Below are 27,774 nucleotides of genomic sequence, written 5' to 3' on the forward strand. Positions count from 1 at the left end.
GTGATAAAACTTTGTGTAGGAACTGTGTCTGAAGTACAAGAGAGATTTTATCATCCTGCACTCAGCTGAGTGCAGATAGTCAAAAACCAATCAAAATCCTTATCTGACTTTTTTTGCAGATTCACCCAGGCCTGAAAAGAGAGAAACCAAATGTCCCATCCCAGGATGTGATGGCACAGGGCATGTGACTGGGCTGTACCCCCACCACCGCAGTCTCTCAGGCTGTCCTCACAAAGTTAGAGTGCCACTAGAAAGTGAGTATCATCACCCTGAAGTCCAGAGTAACTGGATCTGGACTACTACTGTCAGTAGCATGTGTTCTTGCTGGAAGGGAAACCCACTTTTTCTGTGTGAGATTGCAGAAAAGGTCTGGGAGCTGCTATCCAGCTCTTGGTCATTCCTACTTGCATACAGTAGCCAATGGATCTTGAGAATCTTGCTTGTCCATGCCTTTCCAAAAGGCATACAGCACAGAGATTACCTGTCCACTTCAGAGCTTAAACTTGATTTGATTTCCTGTAACCACCCATCATGGCTGCTGTTTTCACACTGATACTTAGAGTCCAGGGCATGACTTTCCAGAGATGTTTCCAGCACCCTTCCTTCCACTGATCTCAATGAGATTACTTCCATCCATGCATCCCAGTAGTGGTCCACAGCAAGTCCCTCTCCTAAGGCTGTATCATGCTAATCTTTGTGTGGCTAGTTTAGCCTGAATTTCCCTCTTTATTTCTAATTTTACTGATCTTGTTAAACTGGTATGTGTGCATGTATGTAATCCTGCAATGAGATGCAATGAAGTGTTGCATAATAACACAAAATATAATGTGAAAATTTGTTTAAACATCCTAGATAGTAATATTGCTTTCTGCAGCAGCATGCAAGACAGTAAATTAAAAGGATACCTGATAGAACAAATCATTTGACTGAATGCACTGTACTCCTAAAGGGATAATGAAGATATGAGAAAAGATATACAAAGATGTCTCCTGTTTGACACAGACTTATGTCTTGCTCTTAGTAAAGGTGGTAGATATCACAGCACATAAGAAATGTGCATGCAACAGGTTGTAATCCCTGTTGAGAGTGTAAATTGCTGCTTGGGGTTGACCAGTTGATCAATAGTAGATTCAGAACAGAGCAGATAATCAGAAGATATCAGGATTCAAAAGGACATACTCAGAACAGATCATTTTACATGGTGGAAGGTGCCTTCCTGAGCCAGAGAGGGATTGTAGCTGCAAGTATGCCAACTGTGGTTCTTAGGAGTTCTCTATAGCCTCACTTTTTCATTTACTGTGTTAGTGTTGTGAACCAGAGAGCTATAGGCTTCGTGACTTAACATCCCTGCTAAATCCCACCTTTGTCCTTCTGAAGTCCCTAGGAAAAAACGTTCTGTGTGTTGATAGACACACTACAACGAAGTAGCAGTCAAATGGTCTGTCTTGGAGACACTGGTCTGGCTTCATTGCTGCTTCTCTTCTTTTGAGGTCACAATATGACAGAATTGAGAATCTTCTGAGTCTAAAAAAGAAATATTCTTGTTCTTTAACATCTGTATTATTCAGTTATGTATGTTACCAATTGTTTTTCTTCCTTAGTTCTTGCCATGCATGAAAATGTTTTAAAGTGCCCCACTCCAGGATGCACTGGAAGAGGACACGTCAACAGCAATCGCAACACACACAGAAGGTAGTTCAGAACATTTGCTGCCTGCTTAAAATCTGACATGTACTAATGAATAAACTGGTGGTCATGCCTTGGAATTGGGTGCTATTTACTCTACTGCAAAATGCCTATGAACAGCAAGATTAGTCTGTATTATTTATAACAATTGTTTTTAATTTGATTATTTAAAAATGGCTTCAGCACTGTAGATAGTTGATTTCACTAGTCTTTCTCACAGATGAGTTTTCAAAATGTGGTATCACTATAGTAATAATGATGAAACACCATCATATAAAAAAAAGTTGGAATGAACAAATATATTATAAATGCTACAGCTAGAAATCCCCCAGGAAAAAAAAAAAAAAAGCCTTTTTGTTTTGTACTATATACACAGTAGTCCTTGGCAGGAATTAACTATGTTCTGCTTCAGCAAAACATGAAATTTTACAGGCAAAACTTTAGAATCTCTGTAAAAGCAAACTCCATTAATTAGTTTCAGGAATGTCATCTTCCTGCTTGGAACACCCTTGTCTGTTTAACTTTCTGCCTGCAGGGAGAAAGTAAAACTAAGGAAAGCCTTCCAGACAGGCAGCTGGGGAATCACAGCTGGGCTGCAGGTGAGGCAGAGAGCTGAAGCCACTGTTGTCAGCATGGCTCCTATGGGCACTGATGTCTCCTGGCAGGCAGCAAGCCAAAATATGCCACTGTAGTTCTTACGGAGTGCCATTCCTCTGGAAGAATATATTGTCCATCTAATGATAAAACTTGTCGCAAAAAAAGTCAAAAAAATCTTGACTGAATTGAATTTTTGTGGGATTTTTTTTTTTTGCATGATTGATTTTGGTTAATTTGCTATGGTGAAAGGGCACCAAACTCAAGGATTAACAAACTGTGTCACTATCTCTGATGTAAAAAGATAGCATGAAGTCTTAATTAGAGTGATCATTAGATTGTCTAATATAATATATAAGGAACCATTAAATATTTTTTTCAGTGTTTAGCTGTTTTAAACCCTTGGTTTTCTTAGCAGCACATCACGTGTGTCATAACTGAAACATGAATAGGGTAAGAAAGCATTGTTTAATTAAAGCAAATAGAGAAAGAAAGAAAAATAAAAGAAAAAACAAACAAACGAACAAAAAAAAGTCCAGCCAGAAATAGTAAAATGTTCACTTTGGTAAAAGCCATACATACAGCTATATTTTTCTACAAATCCACTTTCTAACTTTCTAATCATTAGGAGGTTTATACCCAAGAAATAGCTCATTTAAAAAATAAGAATAAAAAAATAAAAATCTTGTTGTGACTTGCCAGCCACAGAACATTAAAGCTCAATGCTGGAAAATTCCTACATGATTCAGTTTCCATTTATATCTTCTCTAATATGCAGATTTCACAGTTTTGCACTAAGGGATGAAAAACAAATGAATCTGACTTTAAAGGGCAGCTCCTATTGCCATAGGGTCCCAGAGAAGTTTGAAGCCATTGGTTTCCATAGCACATTTCTATTACTTAAAATTTCATTTTAAGATTTCTTTCTTTTTGTTTCTTTCCTTCACCTTGTTTTTAAACAGCCTTTCTGGTTGTCCAATTGCTGCAGCTGAAAAGTTGGCAATGTCCCAGGAAAAAAACCAGCTTGAGTCTCCAAAAGCAGGGCAGTGCCATGATCAAACTCACAGGTAGGAGCCTACCATGGTCTAGTCTGCTCAAAGTATTCCGTACAAACTCTATCAGTCCTCAGGTCCTTCACCCTTTTGCTAAAGAGGTATTTCAGTTTTGCAAAATGAAGCTCTGCGAAGGTAAATAACTTGACTGTATCAAGTGGCATTCTGCTGGTCATTGTGAGTGTGGCTGACGCTAAAGACAACGGACATATGTTTCGAAAAGCAATTCATTTTCTTCTACTAAACCTTACTTCAACACAAGTATCTTAATGGACCATTCTCAAATGTCTTCCTTCTGTAAACAAAATCTGCTATCTTTGCTGAAATGTTGGAAATGATTTTCTGGAACTGTTCCTTTGTTACAACGCTTTGTCCACTGAAACATTTTTAAAGATTTTTTTGAGCTTTCTGCACTTCTAGCAGCATGGGGCTACTTTGTTGCGATTCTTTTCAGAGGTATCTTTCAGTGACCCCAAGAAGTTGTATTGTTGATCCACTTATGTGAAAGGATTGAGAACTCTGCTCTTTCAGTTTCCTCACTGTTGATTAATTCATGTTATGAGTTTCTTTAAGTTCATTGATTTAATTAGTTTATTTTTTTGTACAATGGCATCAAAAAGAGAAAACATTTTTTATTGTGATTGTATTTTGTTCAGAGTTATATGGACCCTACAGACATGCATAATTTGCACATCATTGGCACCACGACCGTTACAACCTATTATATTCAGGTCTATTTGGGGACACTTTAATTTGTGGATTATTGACATGATCAGCTCTAATGGTTCCTTCAGAGCCATTATAGAATATTATGTCCATGTGTCTGCCAACTGCACGTGCCTTAACTCTACATATGAAAAGTCCTTAGGAAATTACTAAAGACAAGTACTTACTGAACAGTAACTAAATGGAATAACATGGAATAACACACTATAAATCATTCTTCCCAAATAGCAGAAGCAATTATTTTGGATCATTCGTATTAAATTTATACCATAATCATTCACAGTAAAGTGAGAATAGTGATCCATAAGAATACAAGTCATTTGTGACTTACAAAAATCCAGAAAAATTTTACGTCCAAAAAAAAAAAAAAAGGAAACACAGTGGTACAGAAGTAAATTGGTATCCTCTTTGTAAATTGCCTGCAGCATTGCTGTAGAATACTAGGTATTTTTACACGTACAGCTTTGAACTTATATGAAGACAAAGTACTCTTTGACTTCTTGGTCAGCCACCAGAATTGGATTTCTTTCTTGTACGTATCTACCAGTAGATGTTACATGTGAAAACAATGCACTTTCTGATACTGGGTTGCAACTGTCTGCTACTTTTCAGTAAAATATTATTTAAAGATATTCTTGCTTTGCTATTCTTGTCTTTCTCATGCTTTTCCTCCTTTTCTCTGCAGCACAAATTTGACTAAGCAGCTTGAAGTAGCTCAGTACAATTACAGAACTTCACAACCAGTCACTTCCTCCAGAACCACCCTCACAAAAGAAAAGGAGAAGTTTGGGAAAGTACCCTTTGATTATGCCAGCTTTGATGCACAAGTCTTTGGCAAACGCACAATAGCACCTGCAGTGCAAGGGCGAAAAACACCACAGTTCCTTGAATGTAAGTTTGAAATTCTACTATATTTTGGGAAATGGGCTTTTTTTTTTTTTATTCCCTCCCCACCCGCTTTCAAATTTATAGAATTCAAAAAGTCTTTATAGGAAACATCTTAAGCTACTTATGGCCAAAATGCTAAATATATTCACTATTTGCTAACTGTAGACTGCTAGATTGCTGAATGTGATCACTATAAGGTTTACTTTTTCGATGTGTCTTTGAAAAGCAATTGTCAGAAGGAGAGTTAAAAAAATGAATGATTTTTATCTTATCTGTTGGCTTCCTCCTTGGCTGAATTTTTATATTCTTGCGATAGTACGCTACCATGAGAAGTCCCACAGAATGTCAACACAGAATGCTATGAATTGCATATAGCATAATAAAATTTCAAGTTAGGTTTTAAAAGAAACTTGAGATACTTTTTACCTGCATCCATACATCCATACACATACTCCTCCTCCTAGACCATGTGCTTCAGCTGCATTACTTTCAAGACTGAATTTAATTCATTTTGATTTCTTATATTTCTGTACTATACCATATTCACAGTGCAGACATATCGAATGCATCAAATCATTATCAAGTGCTTACATCACTTGCAGATTTGCTGAAGTAACACTCTGTAGAAATGAGATGCTGCAGTGTGAACAGTGATTGCTTATTGCAGACACATTTTCACAACCTGCATGGGAAACTTCAGCAAGATTGTGCTGTATAATTGGCCATTATAAAATACTTCTTAGTTTCAAGAAACATACAATTCAGTTTCCACAAGGAAAATGAGGAAAAACCAGTTTAATTGTACCATACATGGATGCAGAAGAAAATAGATCTGAAGTACCGATTGTGCGTGACAAAAAGAGTAGTAAAAGAAAACAAAAAAAGGAAAATTCATCTAACTTAAAGAAAGGAAGGAGAACATTTGTAGTAAGGTGAGCATAAAAGCAGAATTTTTAAAAATGCATATATACGACATAATACTTCTAAGAATATATTATAAATATTTTTATATATTTATAAAATATGCTTATTTGTTCAAGTATCTGAACATATGTACATACATATATAATGTATATGTAGACACATGCATTTTTGCATATATGTGTGTGTGTATATATATATATAAATACCTCATTTAAAATGACAAATGGAAAGCAGATATTTATACGGACTGGAAAATAGGCTTGTTCAGATGTAAGCAAATATGTGCATTGCCAATTTTTTGGGTGGCAGGTTTTCCAATTTTGTTTGTAAAATTGAATACACCCTATTAGCTGTCTCTTTGCACAGATGCATGTCTATTTCACAGGCTCATCTCAAGGAAAAAATGATTGAAATGTTTTTATACAAATCAAATCCATACATATGCAATTTCTGTATAACGTATATCAGGACTGAAGTTTATGGCCTGTTCTTACAAAGATTGCAGTGTACAGCTATTATTTTAATGGAAAGGTGAAAGTAAAAGAGCAGGTGAGTGTTTTAGCTGAGCAGATGCATAAAAGTTGGCAGTAAGAAGCTGTGATTTACAGTCTGGTTCAACGTCCTATGTAAATATGAAGCTAGCCAGAACCACATCATTAGTAGTCTGTGGATTCTGCTTTTATAAACTTGATTTGCTGACAAAATGTGTATCCATCAGAGCCTGCTTTTTTTTTTTTTTTTTTTTTTTTTGCCTGTTATGGTGGTTAATAGATAAAGCACCTTTTTACTTGTTAAAAATAATATGAAATTAGCAATAGTAAGTGCTAAAAGACCCTCTTGTTCTGTAGTTTCACAGAGGGGTAGTTTCATTTGTACTGGAGAAAAGGAGAGCTGAATCATGAAGCTCTTATGTTTTGCTTTATTGAGATGCCTTCAGTATTTAGAAAAACAGAACATGGCATTCAACTGCAGTCAGTGCACATAAGCAACTATTTCTTCTACAGCATCCCGAGATTGAGGAAAGATGTCTTGAATATCTCGTGTAGGTCTTATCATTGAAATACAGTCAGCCAAAACTCTATGTCCACAGCCTTGGGGCTGAAATCTTTATGCAGCAAGCTGTTTGTTACATGCAGCAATGTTCTCGTGTATCTGGGTGTAGGCAGAGAAGCTGGATTTTGCATACTTTGTGGGACACTGAGCTACAGAGATGACGATTGTTTATTAAGAACTGAGATCATGATGCTGTCTTTTCCCAGCCACAGTTAGTGACTTCTCAAACTCCAAAATACAGAAAAGAGAGTACAGTTCTTTCTACCTGTTTTGGATTAAGTATTGGTGATGGAAGAGAAAACAAAAAATGATAAACGCCACTTTTGTCCATGAAAGTGCTTTTCTGTTCACCTGCTGACTCTTTGTTCTTAAGTGACCTCTTTGTGTCTACTGAATCTTATTCCAAATGACAGCCAGCATGAAGATATCAGCTAAGACCACTTTTATTCTGAATATTCATTGTTTGTTCTTTTTGTGTGTTTTCTTTTTTTTTTTCTTTCTTTCTTTTTTTTTTTTTTTTCCTTGTTATTTTGTGGTTCTTTAGGGGATCTTTTAGTTTATTTTTTTGTTTTTTTTTTTTGTTTTTTTTTTTTTTTTTTTTCTTTTTTTTTTTTTTTTTGGAATTCTCTGAAGGGTAGACTCAAATTACAGAAAGTTTCCAGAAAAACAGTTTATTCAAGAGCCTGATCTTGTTCTCTTTACTCATACAAACAAAGCTACATAAATAACAGTTATTCATTTAAGTAGGGTAAGCAGTGTTGTTTTAGCTAAGACTGGACAAGTCAGTTGTGTCTTCTTACACAGTAGAGCTCCAAGGGGAAGCCTTCAGAAGGATATATTTGCAAGTTCATTTTCTTACCAGTGTCATCAGATCAAATTTGATAATGTATTAATCCTTGTTCAGTCTTTCCTTAGACATCATTGTGTTCCATGCCTGACTAAGGAATGAGAAAATTCTGAGTAAATGTCTCAGATGCTTTGTTAAAAGATGCGTATATGGATGTGTATAGTTATTTTTCTGGTAAAAAACTAAGTATTCATATTTCTGAAGCCACTTTTACAGTAAACCTTTAGAGTCAGTAAGAAATTCATTGTTTTAAATGTATTCTCTGAATATTTTATTATATGAAATTGTAGTCTGAGAAACAAGACTATTTTATGGAAAGAAATTGCATATTTAAAATTGCTAATCAAATCTCTCTTCAACAGCAAAGCATTTTTCAAATCCAGTGAAATTTTCTAATCGACTGCCTAGTGCTAGCGCCCACACACAGAGCCCTTGCCATGCCAACTCTTATAGCTACGGTCAATGTAGTGAAGACACCCACATAGCAGCAGCTGCTGCTATCCTGAACCTTTCCACCCGCTGCAGGGAAGCAGCAGAGATCCTCTCCAACAAACCACAGAGTCTGTCTGCCAAGGTAGGGTAGTCCAAGAACCTGGAGGGTGTGCTAGCTACTGAACTGTGCGAATAAACTGTCTTTCATGTTAGTGACTGCATTAAATCCCCAAAAAGAAGGCTTCTGTTTGCATGCTCTTTTGAAGAGAAAGAAAAAAAAATCAGTAATGTAGTGGCCATTTATTTATAAAAATAAATAAATAGCAGGAGTTATGTTGTTACTCTTTTCATAATTGAGCCCTACATACAAGGAGGGAATTTTGTGGGAATAACAAAGATGGATATGCGAAATCCAGCAACAATTCGTGTTGGATAATGAGTTAGGTATGTTTAAAGAAGGAATTTTCCTCTCTCTGAAACCTGCCATAAACAATCATTTTGGAGGCTGTGCATTTAAAAAAAGTATTAATCAAGGTGATATTTTGCTTGCAATTAAACAGGACTGCATCTATTGAGTCTGCTGTATTCTGAGCGCATATGATAGTTTGAAATGGTGTAGAGAGATAAATAACAACTGACTTGGATAAAATGCTTGTTTCTGCTGGTGAGAGAGGAGAATCAGACCCACAGTATTTGGAGATAGATAATTTGGGCAAGTCTGTCGTAATGGAATGCTGCCTAATCTCGTAGATGTTTGTGTGGCTTTCATGTTTTGGTTTTGCTCTGCGTTTCCTCACAGATCTTTATGATTTACAAATGGTACTGTGTGAGCTATGAGCCTTATTTTCTGTGCCATTACATGGTATTATAATGCTGATGAAAACAGACAAGATTTTCTTCTGATGGCTGTGCATGTGGGAGCACTGTTGTTTGTTATTTGCATTAAAGTTCCATGTGCTCCCTTATGAACCAACAAAACTTTTGAAAGCTCTGTGTAGATGAGGATTTGCCCTTACAAGAACTTGAGAAGAAATCACTGGGGGGTGAAAAGAGGTGTATTTATCAACACACAAATTATCAAGCGTGTTTCTGTTATGGGACTCAAAGTCTTGATATGTATTCCAAATGACCAGTGATTGTTACACTGCAAGCCTCAGGGTGGCTAGAGGTGGCTTCTGCAGCTGTTGGTTTACAAATTTTCTTGGGCCTCTGTCCACTACTACTAAGAGGCTTCCTGTTATCCTTTGAGGGGAGCCACTTGTTTTACTACAAACATGGCACCTTGTCAGGCAATACAATCCATTCTCCTTTGCATAGTAGTATCTCTTACTTTTCTAACTTTTATTTCTGTTTGTGGGGTATTGAATCTTGAAACCAGCACTGGGAGGTGCCACAGGGTATACATTTTAGTGTATTTATATGCATTCTCCATAATTTAGATATTATCTATCCCAAATATTGCACATGAAACCTTTCTCGTGAAACCTGACAACTGCTGCGGAGAGGTCCTTCCACTGATCTTCTGTAGAGACTTCTAGCATGAAAATGGAAACTGATGCCAATGGCTGGATTACATTGCTGCCGCAGCCTTTGGCTGACCTCAGCAATACAACTTTCTTGCCAGAGACGAGCAGTAAAGGGACCAGACATAAACCAAAGATTTTCTCCTCCATACCTGCTTCACAGTTGCCAAATGATGAGGAAGGTTTGAATAGGAATGAATATAGTAATAACAATACAGAAGAACACTTGGGGCACATAGCTTACTCCTTTTTCACAGCTAGGAATCCAACTTAAAAGAAAATCACCTGCATACCTTGCTATCTGCCTGCATCTACTTTTGCCAGACTTTCTGGAGGGCGTACTGATACAAAACATCTGACAGAAGAATCAGAATTAGCTTCTGGCTAAAACACAGGCAAGTGAGCCCCAACCAGATTTGGTGGCCAAAACCAAACAAAACTGTTTCTATTTGGATTTGGCTATTTATTACTTTAAGAACTAAAGCAGAAATAAGTCTGTAAAAAACTCTCTTCAGTGTAGATATATATTTTTTTATGTTAAAATATGAAACATGTATGAGGCTATATCTAAAAGATACCACCGTCTATTTGTCAGTATTCTTGAATTCATTTATGGCTAGTATTGGTCACCAAGGTAGATTTTTTTAATGATAGAGTGTCATATATTTTTAGATAATCAAAAACATCTCATGAGGACCTTTTCAGTGTTTGGAACTCAAATAATTCACCATGAGCTGATGACTACAAATTTAATGATTTATTTTTCCTGTTAGTGATAGTACACACATTCACCAGGTCTGAAAACACTTGTGAAAGGTGGCTGTGTTTAGAGCTCAGTGAAAGATCTCTGAGCCCTGATCTTGCTACATTCCTTTTGTTCCTTGCCAAAGAAAACCTGATTAACATCATTCTTAATTTAGTGGATCAAAGCCCCTGACTTCTAAAGGTCTTTTCTATTACATGAGCACCATGAAGCCTCCCACCAATGCAAACCACAACACTTGAGAGTCAGAGTGGTAGAAAAAGGGCCAATGGGACCACGGAGGATATGGTAGGAAATCTTTTCCAAGTATATCTATAATAGTCAGATCTGTAAAATACCGTGTTTCTACGTTTTAAAAGAACTTCAATCATTTTAAGCAATTGTTATTTTCTTGTTTTCTCTCAAGGTGCATTGTCCCCGATTTTATTTATTGACCTCCAAGGGCTTGCCATTTCTTTTTAGTAAGAGCTGGACATTTTAACTTGAATGCTTACTACTTTTCTGCAAATATGGATATATAATACTTAAATGAAAAAGAGACTTTTTTTCATTGCAAAGTTTCAATTGTTATTAATTCAATGGATTTACAGGAAATGATCTCATATTTTCCACATATCAGTTCAAAAGGGAGAATCCAAAGGGGGAAAAAAAAAAAAAGTGTAGCAATGGTAGAGAAATCTGATTACACATTAATATTAGCACTGCTGTTGGTAAAAAGAATTTTAAAAAGAGAACCAACAAACCAACATAAGAAAGTTATCTGACATATATTCCTATATAAAAATTCTTAATTTATAAATTAAACAATTTAAAGAATACCTTTATTCTAAAATGGGCATTAAAATTGATCCTAAACTGTCCCCGTAAGTCTCTATTAGCTGTGTGCTACTTACTAAGATAATCAGACTCTTGATTATACCATTTATGTTATTATTTATTTATTATGTTTAAAATAAGTAATACCACATTAACTTTAGAGTATCTAAGCCATTCCATTTCACAGGTGCACAGGTTCACCAGTAAGCTGTTCCCCTGCTTATATTGATCAGCCAATTCTCATGTGGTCTGTACACCAAACCAGTACACTCATCTCCATTTGATTTCCAGCTCATGTCACTACTTTCAACTCGTATTGAAGTAAACAGAAGGACTCCCCTTGAATAATTAGCCTGCAGTTTTCAGCACAGAGCAAGACTCTACATTATCATAGCATCCATCCACTATTTACAGCTCTCACCACATTCACATCTCACAGAGGTAGTTGCAAGCAATGCAATTTAACTGTATCCCCATCACTACTGCTTGCCAAACATTTTGTTTAATGTTTTGGTGTTTTTCCCACCTGCTTAGACAAAATGGCATATGCATGCTATGCCTTGAAAGAAAACAAAAAAAAATGACACTTGCTAAAAATATTTAAAGTTCAAATTCTGTTTTTGAACAAAATTATGTCATCTCTATATTCTTGGATGTTGATGGTGATAACTACATCAATTATTTCAACAATGTAGTCAGTGTTGTCACTTGACACATTTGTCAGGTATTCTTTTATTCCAAATACCTTAAAGCCTAAATACAGAGTGAAAATCAGCCAAGAATATCACTAGGTTCCATCCTGTTATACTGCTGTGCATGTTGCTCCTTGAGTAAGTGCTTGGCTGCCTTTATTTAATTTGTGAATTGCTCTGGGCTGAAACTGTGACTTCATTTGTTTCTCAAATATCACTGGGCAGCTACAAGTTTTCCTGTTTTGCCTCTGTCTTTCAGCTTACTACAGGGTAACTCAATTGTTTAAATTTACGTCTGAGGTATGCATGCATTTATTCTTATTGATTGTGAATAGAAAAAAAGGTAGTCTTTCAGATGGAGTCAAACTAAGAATAGCATTCACACACATGGCAAGAAAGATATTAGTTCCAAAGTTATTTCTAATGCTAGAACTGAAAAGCCCTTTTGAGCTTTCTAGACCAGACTGAACTGCTAGTTGGAAGACAAAATCTTTGATAATGTTGTTTCTTGGGACTTACTTAGTATTAAGAACTATGACTGATGCCAACCAAAGAGTACATAAAACTCTTATATATAATGACACAATCTCCCTTAGGTCACAGGTTTGAAATAGAAATAGTTCATACAGACACAATAATTCACTCTTTCTGATTCGTCTATGAGATAAAGCTTAACTTGTAATCATTACTTGAGACAAATTGCAGCGTATTAGTTTTGAGCTACCAAATGAACCAAAAACATATGAAATAATGCAGCAATAATTTATGAAAAACAAACAAACAAACCCTCCTCCCTTTTATTATCTTGGCTGATATGCTTGAGTTCCAAGACAAGATTAAATAATGTACTAGATAATACTTCGTAATAATTATGCCATAAAATGAAGTGAAGTGAAAAAGCCTGACTTTAAATTATAAAGCACTTGAAGAAGATAGAGACCATTTCTTCATCTAATTTGTGCTAGTCTTCATTTTAGATGGATATACTTCACAGAATACTAACTGTACTTTATCTTTTTCTCTGCATACATTATGGAATGTAGAAAATATACTTTTGTCTTTTTTCTCTCATTTTTCATTCTGAACTCCTTTTTCCACCTCCTGTGGGAATGATTACACTGTCAGTGACGTGGAAATAGACAAGAAGTAACCTGAATTTAATTACTGTAGGTCTCCTTTCACCCTTATTGATTTTTTTTTTTCATTGCTTCAGTAGATTTTTCCCTGGTTTACATCAGTGTAAATGTAAATAAGATCAAAATCAGATACCGAAGATTCACTCAGCTGACAAACTATTATTTTAGGAAATAATAAGATACATTTGAATCTTTATTTTACTTAAATTTTAAGGGAAAGACAGAAAATATACATAGTTTTCTGTAGGTGCTATTAAATATGTAATTAAAAATGGATAAATATGGGACAGTTCCTGTCTAGACTAGAGTTGACAGATCTTGCCTTCACTGAGGAGGACACAACCTTTACAAGCCTGAGATAAGCATAGTAAGTGCCATTTTCTGTCAGCATGCCAGCATTCTTTAGCATTTTTGCCATTTTTGTCTTTTTAGTTCCGTTTTAAAAGTAACGTAAAAACAAATGTGGTAAAACAAGCAAAGCAGACATATTGAGAGGAGGGTGGGATGAGAATAGGAATGAAAACTGGAGCTGTAGTTCTGAGCATCATCTCTCTGCCATTTGGAGTTTGCTGTGAATGTAGCAAAGTGATAGCTATTTTATACTGTTCTGAATAAAAATCCATGCTGTAAACGTGTGATCCATCCTGTGATGGGCAAAAGGGGATATTTTTCCATGACTATATTTAATTGCTGTGTGCATCTGTGAGCTCACTTAAACCCCATCTGTACTCTGCTTCACAAACACACAACCCAGCCTTTCCTGATCAGAATTAGGTGCGTTGGACAACACAGCTTCTGCACGAATTTCAGGAAAGTACTGATATCTATCTATGTTAGTAAAATGTTCTCCTTATAACTCAAAGCTCTTGTTTAGGTTAATGGTAGCTGTTTCCCAGGGGCTATACGTTTCCCAGTATTCTCCTGTGTACAGTTTAATCAAGCAGGGAACCTTGAATGCTTTTGGTCCCTTTTGTTGCCATTGTTGCCTTCTGAGTAGCTGATATTTTGTCAGTGACACAGAATCTGCACTATTTATGGGTTTTGCACTATAAAACTACTGCAGCCCAGTCACATGGCTTCCTTTTCTAAGCCATCTGTCACAGAGGTCTGGAATTTTATGTGAATGTTGGTTGTGCAGACTTAACCCAAGTTTTTTTATTACGAAAATGTCAGCAACTACAATATTTAGCATTTTACTTTACATTGGTCATTAAACTTGATTACTGTAGCTCTGTTTCATGGCTATAGTTACATATCAACTCTGAAGCCAAAAAACACTGGGGCGATCATGGCAGAGCTGTATTGTCAGATCCTGGAGTGTGAACTTGGCACTGATATAGTTAATATCTTGGATTTTTGTAACTAAGGTTTATTAATGCTAGTATAAAAAAATGTATTTGATATTATACAGATGGCATAAGATGTGGTGGATACTAAGTTATTATCCAGGATAAGCTGCACTGTCAAATTCAGGGCTTAAAACTATCACAGGAGATTAAACTATTTACTAAAAAGGGGCAGAAAGATATAACCAAAGCGTCTTAGTATGAACATATTAGAAGTGTATTTACTTCCCATAAATATAATAAAACATCTCTTTAAGCTGTATGATTGAAAATGTGAAGTTTGTCATGCAGACGAAGCAAATGTAAGAAGTGTCTGAGTTTCTGAACTGGGGAAAGCAGATGGCTTGGTATGCTTCAGTCTAGGTGTGCATCTATCACAGGCCCATGGATACAAAACGGAACCAGGATCCCCAAGTCAGGAGAGATCACTGGCCCTGAAATTTTCATCTTCTACCAAAATTTTCCTTGTGATCAAAAATATTTCATCAGCTGCATTTCACCTTTAAGTGAGTCACCACTGACAGTGGTAGAAGACCTACCTATAAGCTGCATGAATGAAGCTTGTGCCTTCAGCCAACTGACTTTGTCATGTCACATTTTCAGTACAGAGAAAGAATTCTCCACTTCATTGTAACTGTTTTTAAGATCCACAAGTAAGCATAAATTTGGTTGCCCTATCTTTAAGCATTCAATGACAGACTAATCTCCAGCAATAGTTAATGGGGAAAAAAAGATATTTACTCTGTCGGTGTCTCATCTTTTCCTAAGAAAGAGATGAAAGTAAAATGGAAAAACTTGCTCCCTGGGCTTATCTGTCTCTTTTCTCTTTTCAACAAAGGATCTAAGTGATTCCATTATGGTACAGGTTTACTTTTTTTTCTTACTCTTTCAGAGTAAGAAAGCTTGATGTGGGCTAATATGACTGTCTCTGAAGTTAGCCAGCACCTAATACATCTAGCCTCAAATTCCCAAGTGGCTTCTGAGCTTTGTGGTGATGGAAATAGAAAATAGTACAGCAGGAGAACTCATCCACATTAAATATAGCATTCAACATGAGTACTACTTCACATGACCTTGTCATTTATCTCTGTAGTCTCTGTATATTTTCCAACTTGTTCAGGTTAACGCGTACAGCTAAGCTACCAAGTGTTCTTTCAGAAGGCACCTTTTTCACCTCTTTTGCTACTTGATTTAATAACTGCTGTCAGTAGTGAGGACCAGTCTAACCCATATCTAAACACTATGCCGATATGCAGTGTTGCTCCCTGGTTAAGGCATACATATTAATTTTAGACAATGTCCCTGCATTTTAAACAGTAAGAGCAAAGGTCCAAGAAATCCCAGCTATAAAAAGGACACCTTGAGCAATTATCTGTGGACAGGAATTGCAATGGTCACAAAGAAGTTTGCAGTGGTAAAATCACCATCAGGTCGCTATTTATCTGTCCGTGAGGACAGGACAAGGGAGCAGTATCTCATCAGTGAGTGAAAGCAAGAAGTTTTTCATCTTCTTAAAGGATGATGTGGACATGCAAAAGCCTGCTTAGGCATATGTCCAGAAGCAGAAAGGCTGTTTTCTCAGTGCAGAAAGGGCTCGGGGTTAGCCCTCACAACATGAGCATGAGGTGAATTTTTTTGTTGCATCTATCACTAAGCTGTACTTTCAGGAGCTTTTTGTCATTTCAAGAAGAGTTTTTACTGTGGAAGGCGGAACAGTGAGCTTTTCTTCCTTGGTTCTCCTCATACAGCTAAGCAGCACTTGCTTCTTCATATGAGCAGGAACTGACCTGAGAGATTCTCCCTGCCTGGAAAGAGAAGTTGGGTCTCTTTCCAAACTGCATGCTCCTCTGCAATCAGAGGCTGCTGCTTGCTGTACTTCCCAGAGTAGCAAAGGCTCTTTTTACTCATATTGGAGGTCTTCATCAAGGAGATTCTTCCAAAGATTCTTCTGTGGCTCTCAGTCTATTGCTCTCTACGTAGGCCTTGTTTTGTAGCAAAACTTTAAAAGATTATTTCCAACTCAGACTATGATTAAGATAATAATATGTGAAACATTCTCCTCCTGTGTTTCTTTTAGGAATATTTCTTAACCCTCCTTCTCTCCTCCGTGATGTAGATTTAATATTTGTGAGGCATGGGGGGGAGGGAGCATATGTAATAATAATGCTGGTGATGATCTAAACAATGCGCTAATGCTATTAACTGTGAATTGGGGTCATAGTTTTCTGTAAGAGTGAAAAGATCAAGAAGATTTAAAGCTAAACTTTTTTTAAATAAAACTAGATTTATAGTGTAGGCTATGATTTAGAGGCATTTTTTTAAAATTCTACTTACAGTGTTTAAGCTGAGATGCAAGGACACCATTACTGAAGCTACCCTTAAGTCTGCCTAAGAGTTGGACATTAACTGATATAAATCGAAAAGCTGGTTTTAGATTCAGATAAATTTAAATGAAAGCATGCATTTATACTTATCCTTTAAAAGCACCACATGTTTATGTTGCAGCTTCACCATGTCCGTATTTAAGCATGTCTCTGTTTCCTGTTGCATGTCAGGGAACTGAGATAGAAGTGGATGAAAATGGCACTCTGGATTTGAGCATGAAAAAGAACCGAAGCCAAGACAAAGTTACGCCTCTCACTTCTTCCAGTACAGTACTTCCCACTCCTTCTTCTTCTCCTTTCAAAACAAGCAGCATCTTGGTAAATGCAGCCTTCTACCAGGCTCTTTGTGAGCAAGAAGGCTGGGACACACCAATCAACTACAGCAAGACACATGGCAGGAAAGAAGAAAAGGAGGTATTTTTTTTCAGTTTCTGAGTGATTTTTTTCCAATGGGCGAGTGGTCAGATAATGGTATTTCAGTAAATCTCTGCCAGTGAGCCTTGGATCTCACATGTAAGTCTATTGGTTCAGAATCCCATCTGAGAGCATAAAATCAGAAATAAAAAATTATTTGAAATTCCTGAAGGTTTTTGTTACAAGTAGCACAAAAGCGTATGTATGCGATTTCCATCAATAGTGATGACTTTTATTCCGTAAGAAAACACCAGGGAAAAATGTAATAGTACATACAAATGCTTTGCCTATTCAACCTATCCTAGGGAATGTAATAAGTCAAACTTAAAAACATAGAAAAAAAAGTGAAATGGACAACTAAAATTTCAGTAAATGCTTTTACTTAGTAATTTTGCACCTTTCATGGCTATTCTTCCTGTCTCTCCCTCCCAACTTGATCATAATATTGGTTTTGTTTACTTGTCATAGAGATTTATCCCATGTTGGCAACATGGCAGCAGAGTCTTCTATTGTTTTTCTCTCCTTCTATTTGACAAGCTTTGGCTTTCAGTTATTTTTGTTCTGTTATTTTTCTTTTTCTTGAGTCTGGTCATCAGAATATGGATTACTTGAATTTTTCTTAAATAAGGAAAAAATCATAAGTCATTTTAAGTCTAATTAGACAAAATCTTGCTAATTAACATAAACAAGCCTTACTGATAACCTTTGAAGTAGAATGTTTTGATTTGAACTTTTTTATTTGGCTTCAAATACATTTACTTCCTATTTGTTGTTTTTACATTATTAAAATATTTGAACAGTTCAATTATTACAAAATTATCTTTTCTTCAAATATCAAAACTGATACTTCAAGAAGGCATACAGAATGGTAAAGCTGTTTAGAGCTGAGGTTAGGAGATTCACATTTACAATTCCAAAAAATATCCAGAAATAGAAGATAATTCAGTTGAACACATAAAAATCTGTCAGGATTGGGTAAAGATCTGCCATAATGAGACAATTTGTGCTATGGTGGATCATTTATCGGAGGCAGGGTTGTCTTGAAGAGCACACTGCTGACACCTCTGTGGGGCTTGACTGTGCTCTTTGCCTCAGCCACAAAGCTCTGAGAGCCTGTATCAGTGTTCTGGAGTGAATTTCACACAACACAGTAGGCTGAGGGCCCCAGCTTTGAGAAAACTGCCTTGCTGCAGGAGATCAGTTGATGCCACAGACTTGGCAAGGGCCTATTCTGTTGCTCCTCCTCCCTGCAGCAACTGAGGATCAGAGAAGGAGCTGTAGCAGAAGCACCCCACTCTTTATGGGATTTCAGATTGCCAAGACATGTGGCTGCCTGCTTCACTCGGCACCAGAGCAGGGAACTGGATGCATCAGCACACTACACAAAATGACAAAGATCACTGCTCAGGCACTCTTGCCCCTAACACTCTGTGCTTTGACTCTATATGGCTTGTTCCTAATTGAGGATCTGGACCCAGACCTCTGCTGTGAGCTTTTGCCATCTCGGTGTGTCCAGTGATCTCAGGGCCAGGAACTCTGTTTTGTAAATCGAAGACTGGCAGTTATCCTTATGCAAAGAAAATGACTGATTATATCTATTTCTAATTCATTGTTATCTGGTTCATATGCACAACAGTTGCTTAATTTTGGTGGTAATTTCCAGAAAATATTGTCTCTCTCTCTCTCAGTGAAATAGCCTGTCCAGATGCCCCCTTAAAAAAAAAAATCTGAATTTGGAAAAAGCTCAAAATCACTCCAAAAGGAAAGCACTGAGAAATAACTAGAGCTGTCAGTTAGTTCAACTGTCAGTTCTCCAAAGATTTCAGGGCTTAAAAATGTTAAAAGTGCCAGATGCTATTATCTGTTATTCATGTTACCATTATGTTCTGGTCTTTGCTGAAATCAATATAAACTTCCATCTGTACATTAATGGAGTTTCATTGCTTGCTTGCTTTCTGGAGTGTGCATGCGTGAATACACACATGCTCTGCAGAAAATAGTGTGTTGAAAGCTCTGCAGAAAGTAGAGTTTGGATGGATTGGTCTGGTTTTCCTTTTAGTCTGGTATTCTTCAGAATTTTAATAGCATTTAATTATAAATCCCATCAAATAGAAAAGCAAAAATTATACATACACTTAGCTGTCATCATCATCATTTCAAAGACCAAGAAGTAGGAAGCACTGAAGGTGTTTTTTTCACAAGGGTTTATTTTGCCATCTAAAGCTAAAACTCTGGAGACAGATGTGGTCCCTTGTGGGCTGCATGTATTGACTCTAGGGCCAAGAAAGGCAAAGTTTGGATATTCTTCTAGACCTTGGGAGAATTTTTCTTTTTTCAAAGGAGCCCATCTATGAAGTTCTTGTAGGTTTTTCTGCATGTCTGTGCATGTATAGCTGTTGGTTTAAAGATTTAAAAATCTTAGTCTGGAAAAGCTGATTCTATAAATCCAGAATTAAATTTTGGAAAAAAAAAAAAACCATATGGATATCTTGTACATTAAAAATATGCATATAGATATACTTACGTGAACCTTTATCTTCCCATTTTATTTTTTTAATTATTCTGTAGATACTTGAATGAAATTGTGTATATCAATCTCAATGCTGCTGCATTTTGTCAAGTCCCAGTGTGTAGAATTAATAACCAGTCCTCTCTATGCAATACGTGTCAGTCAGTGACTTGACAAATATCTCACACAGAGATTTCTTGTCCGACAATTGATAAAGAGATATCTTCCATTTGAGTTAAAGAACACAAGCTGTAACTGAAGATATTAAAAAACTGCAGTGTGAGCAGGCTGATGTGTGCCTGGTCTTTATACATTTCTAAGATTCATCCCATATATGCACTAAATCTTTAGAAAAAGCACTATCTCCCAGTTCAGTAATACAGATGTAGCCTGTTGGATTAGCTGGTAAAAAAAAACGCACGAAACTCATAAATCAACCTTCTTCAACATCCATTACGTTAAATGGAAACCAATCTACGTAGGGCTTCTGAAGTTATCTTGATATCTGAACCCTGCAGCTGTCAGGAGAAGATCACCAATTTGTTGTTCTTTTAGGGCTTTTGATTTTATGGAGACTTACAATAGTGATAATCCCTGCAGAAGCTTTAATTTACATGTATGAAAGAAAGTCAGGACAGAACATGTGGAAGGACATAGTAATTAAATAAAACTCTCTTTCTGCAGCTTTAAGAGGAAAAACATCCACATAAGCAACTAGAATCAGGATTTAACTTAATGCTGGAAAAACAGTCTCTCAGGTTGCTTAAATCTGGAACAAAGCTGGAGTTCCTTTTTCTTTTTTCAATTTTTATCTTCCTGGCTTCCATGTTTGGATGACTTTCAAATATTTAGTATTTCTATATGAATGTTTTAGCACTGCTGATCTATTACTCTTCTATTACTCTTTATGTGAAATTTTCCTTTAGAAATAAAATTCCAAGAGCCTGAAATATATGTTTACTTTTATATCTTAAAATATGACTTGTCAATTACTATGAAAGAGTGTTTAGAAAAGACATGCATTTTTGTGCATGAGATGAGATGAGATTATTCGCAAACAAACTAACTCCACAAATGTGACTCCAAAAATCAGCAGTAATTGATATATCAATAATATGACATGAATTTCTATGTGTATGTATAGTGCGAGTTACAGTAGGCAGTAGGTAGCCAGTACCAGAAAGCAAAACGAAGTCATATTGAAGATCCAGTCTCCAAACAGGCAAAGATGAGCTGCCAGAATTGACGACCATATGGAAGCTTTATCAGAAGAAACACCCCCGCAGAGCTTACAAGTCCCAGTAGGCAGAATCTCCATTTTCAGTCCAGATTCTTCTCAGCCCTCCACTATGTGCTTAACAGTTCTGCAGACATCCCTGCCCCTCTGTCCTGGCACATTCATCAGCTGCACAAGCCCAGAAATCTACAGCATCAACCCTGAGAGTTTAGCAGAAGCTGAGAGGTCCTCCCCTTAACTGCAGGCAGCAGTTTCTGCTCCTACATGTAGCAATCTCAGGGTGCTACCTGCTTGAGAATCAGGCAAATCCAATGTGAGTTCCCAGCAAGGATTTATAGAGATTTAATAATTGATGCTAAGGACTTTGGAGATTTCTTGAATGATGAAATATCCACAGAGCATTACTCCAGAAAGGAAAAACTTAACCTTCATAAAAATAGTAATAATTGAAGACATTAATCCTCAAAACAGTAAAAATGAAGATATCTGAAATGATCAAAGTTTGCTTTTTTTTTTTTTTTTTTTTTTTTCAGAAAATGAAAATGTTATATTCTCCAGAGCTCTGGATTTCCAAATTGTCTCCCCAGGAGAGTGAATGTTCATAGTGCATACTATCTATCAAGCAGGCTTGTAGCAGTGATTTTATCTACAAGTCATAGAAATCCATAATTACCTTTACCAGCCAGCTGCTATGAAAATCTGTGTTTTTCTTCTCATGATTTTTGTTTTATCAAGAATCTTGTCTTTGCATAAGACATCAGATCATAGCTTTCTACCAACCTTGAAAGTGTGGTATTTATATATTTTTACATAGAATAGTTTTTTAATTTATGATTATAATTTTTTAATTCACAATATGGTACAATGGTTCTCACTTCAACTGTGTATAAAACACAACGAAGTATCATAGAATCATAGAATCATAGAATCACCAAGGTTGGAAAAGACCTAAAAGATCACCCAGTCCAACCGTTCACCTATTCCCAACAGCTCCTGCTAAACCATGTCCCTCAACACAACATCCAGTCTTTCCTTGAACACCCCCAGGGTCGGTGACTCCACCACCTCCCTGGGCAGTCTGTTCCAGTGCCTGACCACCCTTTCTGAAAAGTAATACTTCCTAATGTCCAGCCTGAATCTCCCCTGCCGTAGCTTGAAGCCATTCCCCCTGGTCCTATCACTAATGACATGAGAGAAGAGGCCAACCCCCAGCTCACTACAACCTCCCTTCAGGAAGTTATAGAGAGCAATGAGGTCTCCCCTGAGCCTCCTCTTCTCCAGGCTGAACATTCCCAGCTCCTTCAGCCTCTGCTCATATGGTACTTGCAAAGAAAAAGCAAGTATATACTTTCTGAAGTCTTGTTTGGGTCTACATTCAACAATTGCCTTAATTTTCTGTGTGTTTTTCTGTGGTCTTCATCATTGTTATGTAAATGTAAGCCTGATTGTCCCTATGTACATACTAAAACAGCATTTACCTTCAGAAATAATTTCATAATACACAGTTCAACATTTTAAAAAGTCTACCTGCCAGTGCTTTGAATTACAACGCATTAAACTTTCTTAATGGTACTTCTTTCTTATGGTACTTTTTAAAATGTTTTAAAAGACGTTCAAGTTATTTGTTGAACATGTAGAATTCTCTTGATGAGAGAAACCATTTGTCACACTTTCATCTAATATTTCAGAAAGACCCAGTGAGCTCTCCAGAAAACATGGAAGAAAAAAAGTATCCAGGAGAAGTCTCCATACCAAGTCCTAAACCCAAGCTCCATTCAAGAGATCTCAAAAAGGAACTCATCACGTGAGTCACAAAAAAGCGCCATGTTCCTCTACCCTTCTAAAGACTGAGTAAATTGTTTGAGTGCTGAATTGAAGTGCATTTGAGGTAGCCAAGTAGGGAGACCTTCATGATCACTGCATGCAGTTCCCGCTGTAGGTCAGTGTGGAGCTGAGACGAGGCAGAGATAGGTCTGAGAGTTGGACAGATTCAAGACTTATATTCTGCTCTCTATCAGTTTTTACTCTTCATGTAGGTAGGTAACAAATGGGCCACATTTACAAGTAGGCTGTGTTAATGTTTGTGTAATTGAATAAACTTTATTTGGAAAGTCTTTGTTACAGTTCCACTTCCAAGGATTTGTGGAGAAGTGCAGCAAATTTTGCAGACATTAAACATACAAAGTTCAAAGGATAAAATGGATAGTGGGTAGTGAGGAACTGCCCCAGGGTTTTCCAACCCTAGGAAATAGGCTTTAAGTTCTTAATTTGCCTCCTTCAAAGCATTCTGTCATTCTGTCCTACTGAAAATCCAGTGGACTCATGAATTCATACTCTGGGAGAATAGGCTGATGCTCTCTTTTCCCAAGAAAAGAGTCTCATTTGCTTAGTTTTAAACTCCAAAACTTTACTGTCAAAAACTGCAAAGAAATCAAGATAGTTTTTTGGTTTTTTTTTTTTTTTTTTTTTTGTTTTTTTTTTTAATCTTTCTGCACATAACAGTTTGTTTTGGTTCAGAACAGTTTCAGTAAAATTGTAACAACCAGCTCATAATACTGGTCACCTTTTAAAATCCCAGTTAGGCTCTTCACAAAAGCCTACTGGATTCACGTCAACATTGCTATCAATAGAGTGGGTTTTTTGCCATATGGGATTGAGTGATCATTTATTCCACTTTTCTTTTTGTCCTCAGTACAAAGTAGGTCTCTCTAGACAAGTGGAACGTAGAATTACTTAGTGATGATAGTCTATAATGTATCACTGCAGGCTCCTCCATAAATAAATGAGTTGCATCCCATCACCTTGTGTACTGCTCCCCAGACTCAGTGGCACTGAATCAGTTAGATATGACTCTGTCTTTAGAAATAACATATCCCTGGGGCAAGCTTCTGTGAAGAGTGATTCTTTCACCTCATGCCGTGCAGCCTGCATGTTGCCTACTCACCACATTGTATCTGTACTTGTAGTTCACGACCTAAATTGAAAGAGGTCATGTTTGTTTTGCCTCCTCTAAAACAACTGCGGACAAAAATACTTAGAGTTTATTTGCTGAAGACTCTAATGGCTTTTCCTTTGTATTATTTATTCCTTTGCGATACTGACCTGTTTTGAGATGGCTGTGAAACATTTTTCTAATCTCCTAAATAATAATTCTCCACAGTATTTACAAAAAAAGGTGATAATCTAACATTGGTTTTACTGTATTTTTTTCACATGCCGAGTAGAAAGAGGCACCTAAGATGTAGCTGTTCTAAAAATTAAATAAGAAATAGCTTTAATATATCAGCAGATCTAGGTGCAATTACAGGAATCAGACTGCATTTCTGTGATCCCGCTAAGCCTCAAAACTCATACAGAACAATCCAATACAGGTGGCTCCATCATGAGGAAGTTTTTAAAATGACATAAGCACTTGCAGAGAAAAAAAAATTGACCCCATTATCTCATTTGCAGTGAACTACCGTATGAATATCATCTTACTGCATGTGCCTCTTATTTTTCCATGCTGATTCTCTTTACCAAAACTACACTGCTCAGGTTGAAGTGGGCTCTGATATCTTGCTAAGGCTTTTTTACAGATTCGAAAAGTTCCTAGCATTCTGCCACTTCAGAGAAAATAGGCAGGTGAGGATCTGAGGTTTACTCATGGAGCACTAGCTAAATGTTTCTGTACAGATTCTGATTGCCCAGTGAAACACTGGCGTCCAGTGAAACACAGCCATTTATGAGGTGAATGGAGGGCTGCTGTTAGAGGTTTTAAAATATTGTAGAAGGGTATACTTAACTCACTCCTCCTCATCCACCCACAGATTGCATTTCTTGCAATTTTTGCACTCTTGCAGAAGATCAATTGGGATCAATCTGATAAATGATCTCAGAGTTATGACTAAAGTTGAATTGAGGGAAAAAATGACATTTTTTCCTGGTCAAACATGCCTCCATCTCTTGGCATAAAGGAAAAAAATACATTGTGCTAAATGTACACCACATGTAAATATACATTTACATTTACATAAATGCTAAATGTACAATTTTATGCCACTTCTCATTTCAGCTGTGAAAAATCCCATGAAAACACACTCATTCTGAAATTTAGCTGATACATTTTCTGTTCTGCAAGAAACCATAGCATCTATTTCTCACTTATTTCTCACAGCAAATAAAGATCCTGAATGCATTTCTAAAAAAAAGGTGCATTATTTTAGTCAGAAGCTAAAGGAATGATTTGGGATATTATTGTTCTCAGGCCTGTGTTACACACAAGATCAGATAGGAAACTTTACCTCTAGGATTTATGAACTGCAGTTAAATATTGGTAGCAATAGTGAAGTTTCTTTTCAAGAATCCGAGTTGTAACTGAAAAAGCTATGCAAAGCAAGGTGGTTTCACACTTGCATAGATCAAAGAAGTAAGGTTTTGACTGATTTGCATGGTGGAAATAGGAATTTTTTTCCTTCTGTGCTTGAAGTACTAATTGAAAATTAGAACTGTTATGTAGATTTTGTTAGTTTTTGTGGTGTCATGATGATATTGAGATGGGTTATAATGAATATGATTGTCCTACATATCGTTATGTACTTAATTGCAGGGTAAGCTATGTGATGTCTTGTGCATGCTCTAACCTCTCACTGCATCTTTGCATAGCTGTCCAACTCCAGGATGTGATGGTAGCGGTCACGTAACAGGAAACTATGCCTCACACCGCAGGTAAGAAACAACAGGAAAACCAAAGCAGGAAATAGTGCTACTTTTACCTGCTATCATTTAAATTTTTTTATATACTAACCATGGATAAGTATTCAAAAGTAATTTACAGAAAATAATCCGTACAGAAAAGGGTCTCTTTTTTCCTGTTTTATATTTTGTAGAAGGTCTGGACTCAATAGTCTGATGGATTTAGGCAGCATATGCTTATTACTCAAGATGGCTTAGCAAAGACATGTAGATAAGTCATTCAGTAGAGGTTGCATTTCCCTAAGTGAACAAGCACTCTCTATACAGATGAGATATTGGATGGGATTTTAAATAAGGTTTCCGTAGAAACTTTTTCTGCAAGTGGCTTTGAAATTAACAGAACTTCCAATACATTCTGTAGCTGCAAATTATTTCTTTAGAATAGCCTACTGTCTACCTGGGGGTTGAAACAATATTTTTTTCTGTTTCCTTTTGAGAACAAGATGGAAGCAGCCACATGGACCAGATGCTCTACCTGCCATTTATGCAGAAAGGGCTCTGCATAACACCACATTGCCGTTTAATGCTTTACAGGGACTTAGAAAGCTCTAGCCTTAACCATATATGTTTTCAGTAATTCAAGAGTCTGGCATAGATTGTTCTTCCTTTGTCAACAGGAAATAGTTGAGGGTCTGGTTTTTTCCTATTTTTAGTCACAGATTTTATAAAAATTGTTGTTTTAAGAAAAGAATATATACATTTTGTTTCAGTGAAACATTCCACATTGTATTTTTCAGTGTTTCTGGGTGCCCACTAGCTGACAAGACATTAAAATCCCTTATGGCTGCTAACTCTCAGGAGCTTAAGTGAGTATTAATAATAGTAAAAATGTAATTCTTATTTATCTTTGATCAACATGTTCCCTATAGTAATTGAGTTGTTCATTTTAATTACTCTGTGCAGCGAAGTATGAAATATTTCAGTGAAGTTCACTTATTAAAACAGAGTTTATTTCTCTCAATTTGCCTTTCTTGTTTAGTGTCCCTTCATTTTCATGAATTAGCCAGGACATGAAGAAAAAATACTGAAAACACTAAGAGTAACAGTATTTTTCATTCAGGAAGAAAGAGAAAAATATTGAAGACATACCACTGATTAGGGAAGATAGAATAAATCAAAAAACTAGACCAGAATTCCTGCATATCATTTTTTATCATTCAGTACCATATACTATGTGTTTAATGTCATTGAAGCAGACATCGAGTCACATGATTTTGTGCTGGCATAATTTTCACCATGAAATGTCACTTACAAAAGGACTGTGCGGGCTCTGCTATATAGACAGATGTATAGGGACATATGAATATTTCAAAAATCTGTAGTCAAGAGAGGCACTGGCAACCAGTCATCTAGTTATTGAATTGCCTTTGTCAATAAGGACATGGGGAAGAGGAAAGGATAATTAGAGTTCTTTCATGGCTTTCTCTCTGCATCTTGTAAATTGGATCCTGTAATAGATGGCTTGGAAATCTCATGGATGCATGTAAAAAGAGAAGAATCCCGTGACCATCCTTTCTGTCCTTTACATTCATCCCTAATCCAGACAGAAGAAAATAAAGTCCAACTATGGCACAGTTATGCTGATAAGATGATGTTTATGACTGTACTGATTACACATAGATTTGGCTCAGTGCTTAGTCACAAGTTAGCTTACATAGATCAAATACTAGTGGTCTCATTCTTTAGTCCAATAACATGAATTAAAAAAAAAAGAATGAACTGATGGTAGCTATGGACGTGAACCTGCTAGAGGTGCATCAAAATGGCAAAAAAGGTCCATTTATATGGGCAATTGCTTGAAGCAGTTCTGAAATTTATTAGGGAAACTAACATACTGGCACAGTATTTTATTGAGTCTCAAATGTATAAAATTTAATTTTAGTATTTTTTTAAAAGAGCAGCACAAGAAGCAGGGAACTGACTTGTGAAAATGCTGACAAATTTGAAATCATTTGCTGAGTCATATGTATTTGTCCCTGCTTTTTCTGGCTTTCTGCCATACATAGACACTCACACAA

At 36.5% G+C, this 27,774-nt stretch overlaps 1 protein-coding gene across 4 annotated transcripts in view; it reads left to right on the forward strand.

The window, feature by feature from the left end:
• Positions 1–27,774, forward strand: part of ST18 (ST18 C2H2C-type zinc finger transcription factor) — a 47,537-nt gene that overhangs the window by 7,348 nt on the left and 12,415 nt on the right. For 2 of the 4 annotated variants that reach the window (XM_042839938.1, XM_042839939.1), the window contains 9 exons: positions 120–254; positions 1,602–1,692; positions 3,243–3,347; positions 4,744–4,949; positions 8,133–8,344; positions 17,034–17,276; positions 22,711–22,826; positions 25,667–25,729; positions 26,494–26,562. In XM_042839938.1, the coding sequence (XP_042695872.1) occupies positions 120–254; positions 1,602–1,692; positions 3,243–3,347; positions 4,744–4,949; positions 8,133–8,344; positions 17,034–17,276; positions 22,711–22,826; positions 25,667–25,729; positions 26,494–26,562 (1,240 nt within the window). The remainder of the gene's footprint in view (positions 1–119; positions 255–1,601; positions 1,693–3,242; positions 3,348–4,743; positions 4,950–8,132; positions 8,345–17,033; positions 17,277–22,710; positions 22,827–25,666; positions 25,730–26,493; positions 26,563–27,774) is intronic. The other 2 variants (XM_042839940.1, XM_042839941.1) reach the window with 1 other exon arrangement.

The sequence above is a fragment of the Centrocercus urophasianus genome, unplaced genomic scaffold (genome assembly GCF_019232065.1).
Source record: "Centrocercus urophasianus isolate 14NV4802_14NV808 unplaced genomic scaffold, USGS_Curo_1.0 seq_11, whole genome shotgun sequence".
Lineage (NCBI taxonomy): Eukaryota > Metazoa > Chordata > Aves > Galliformes > Phasianidae > Centrocercus > Centrocercus urophasianus.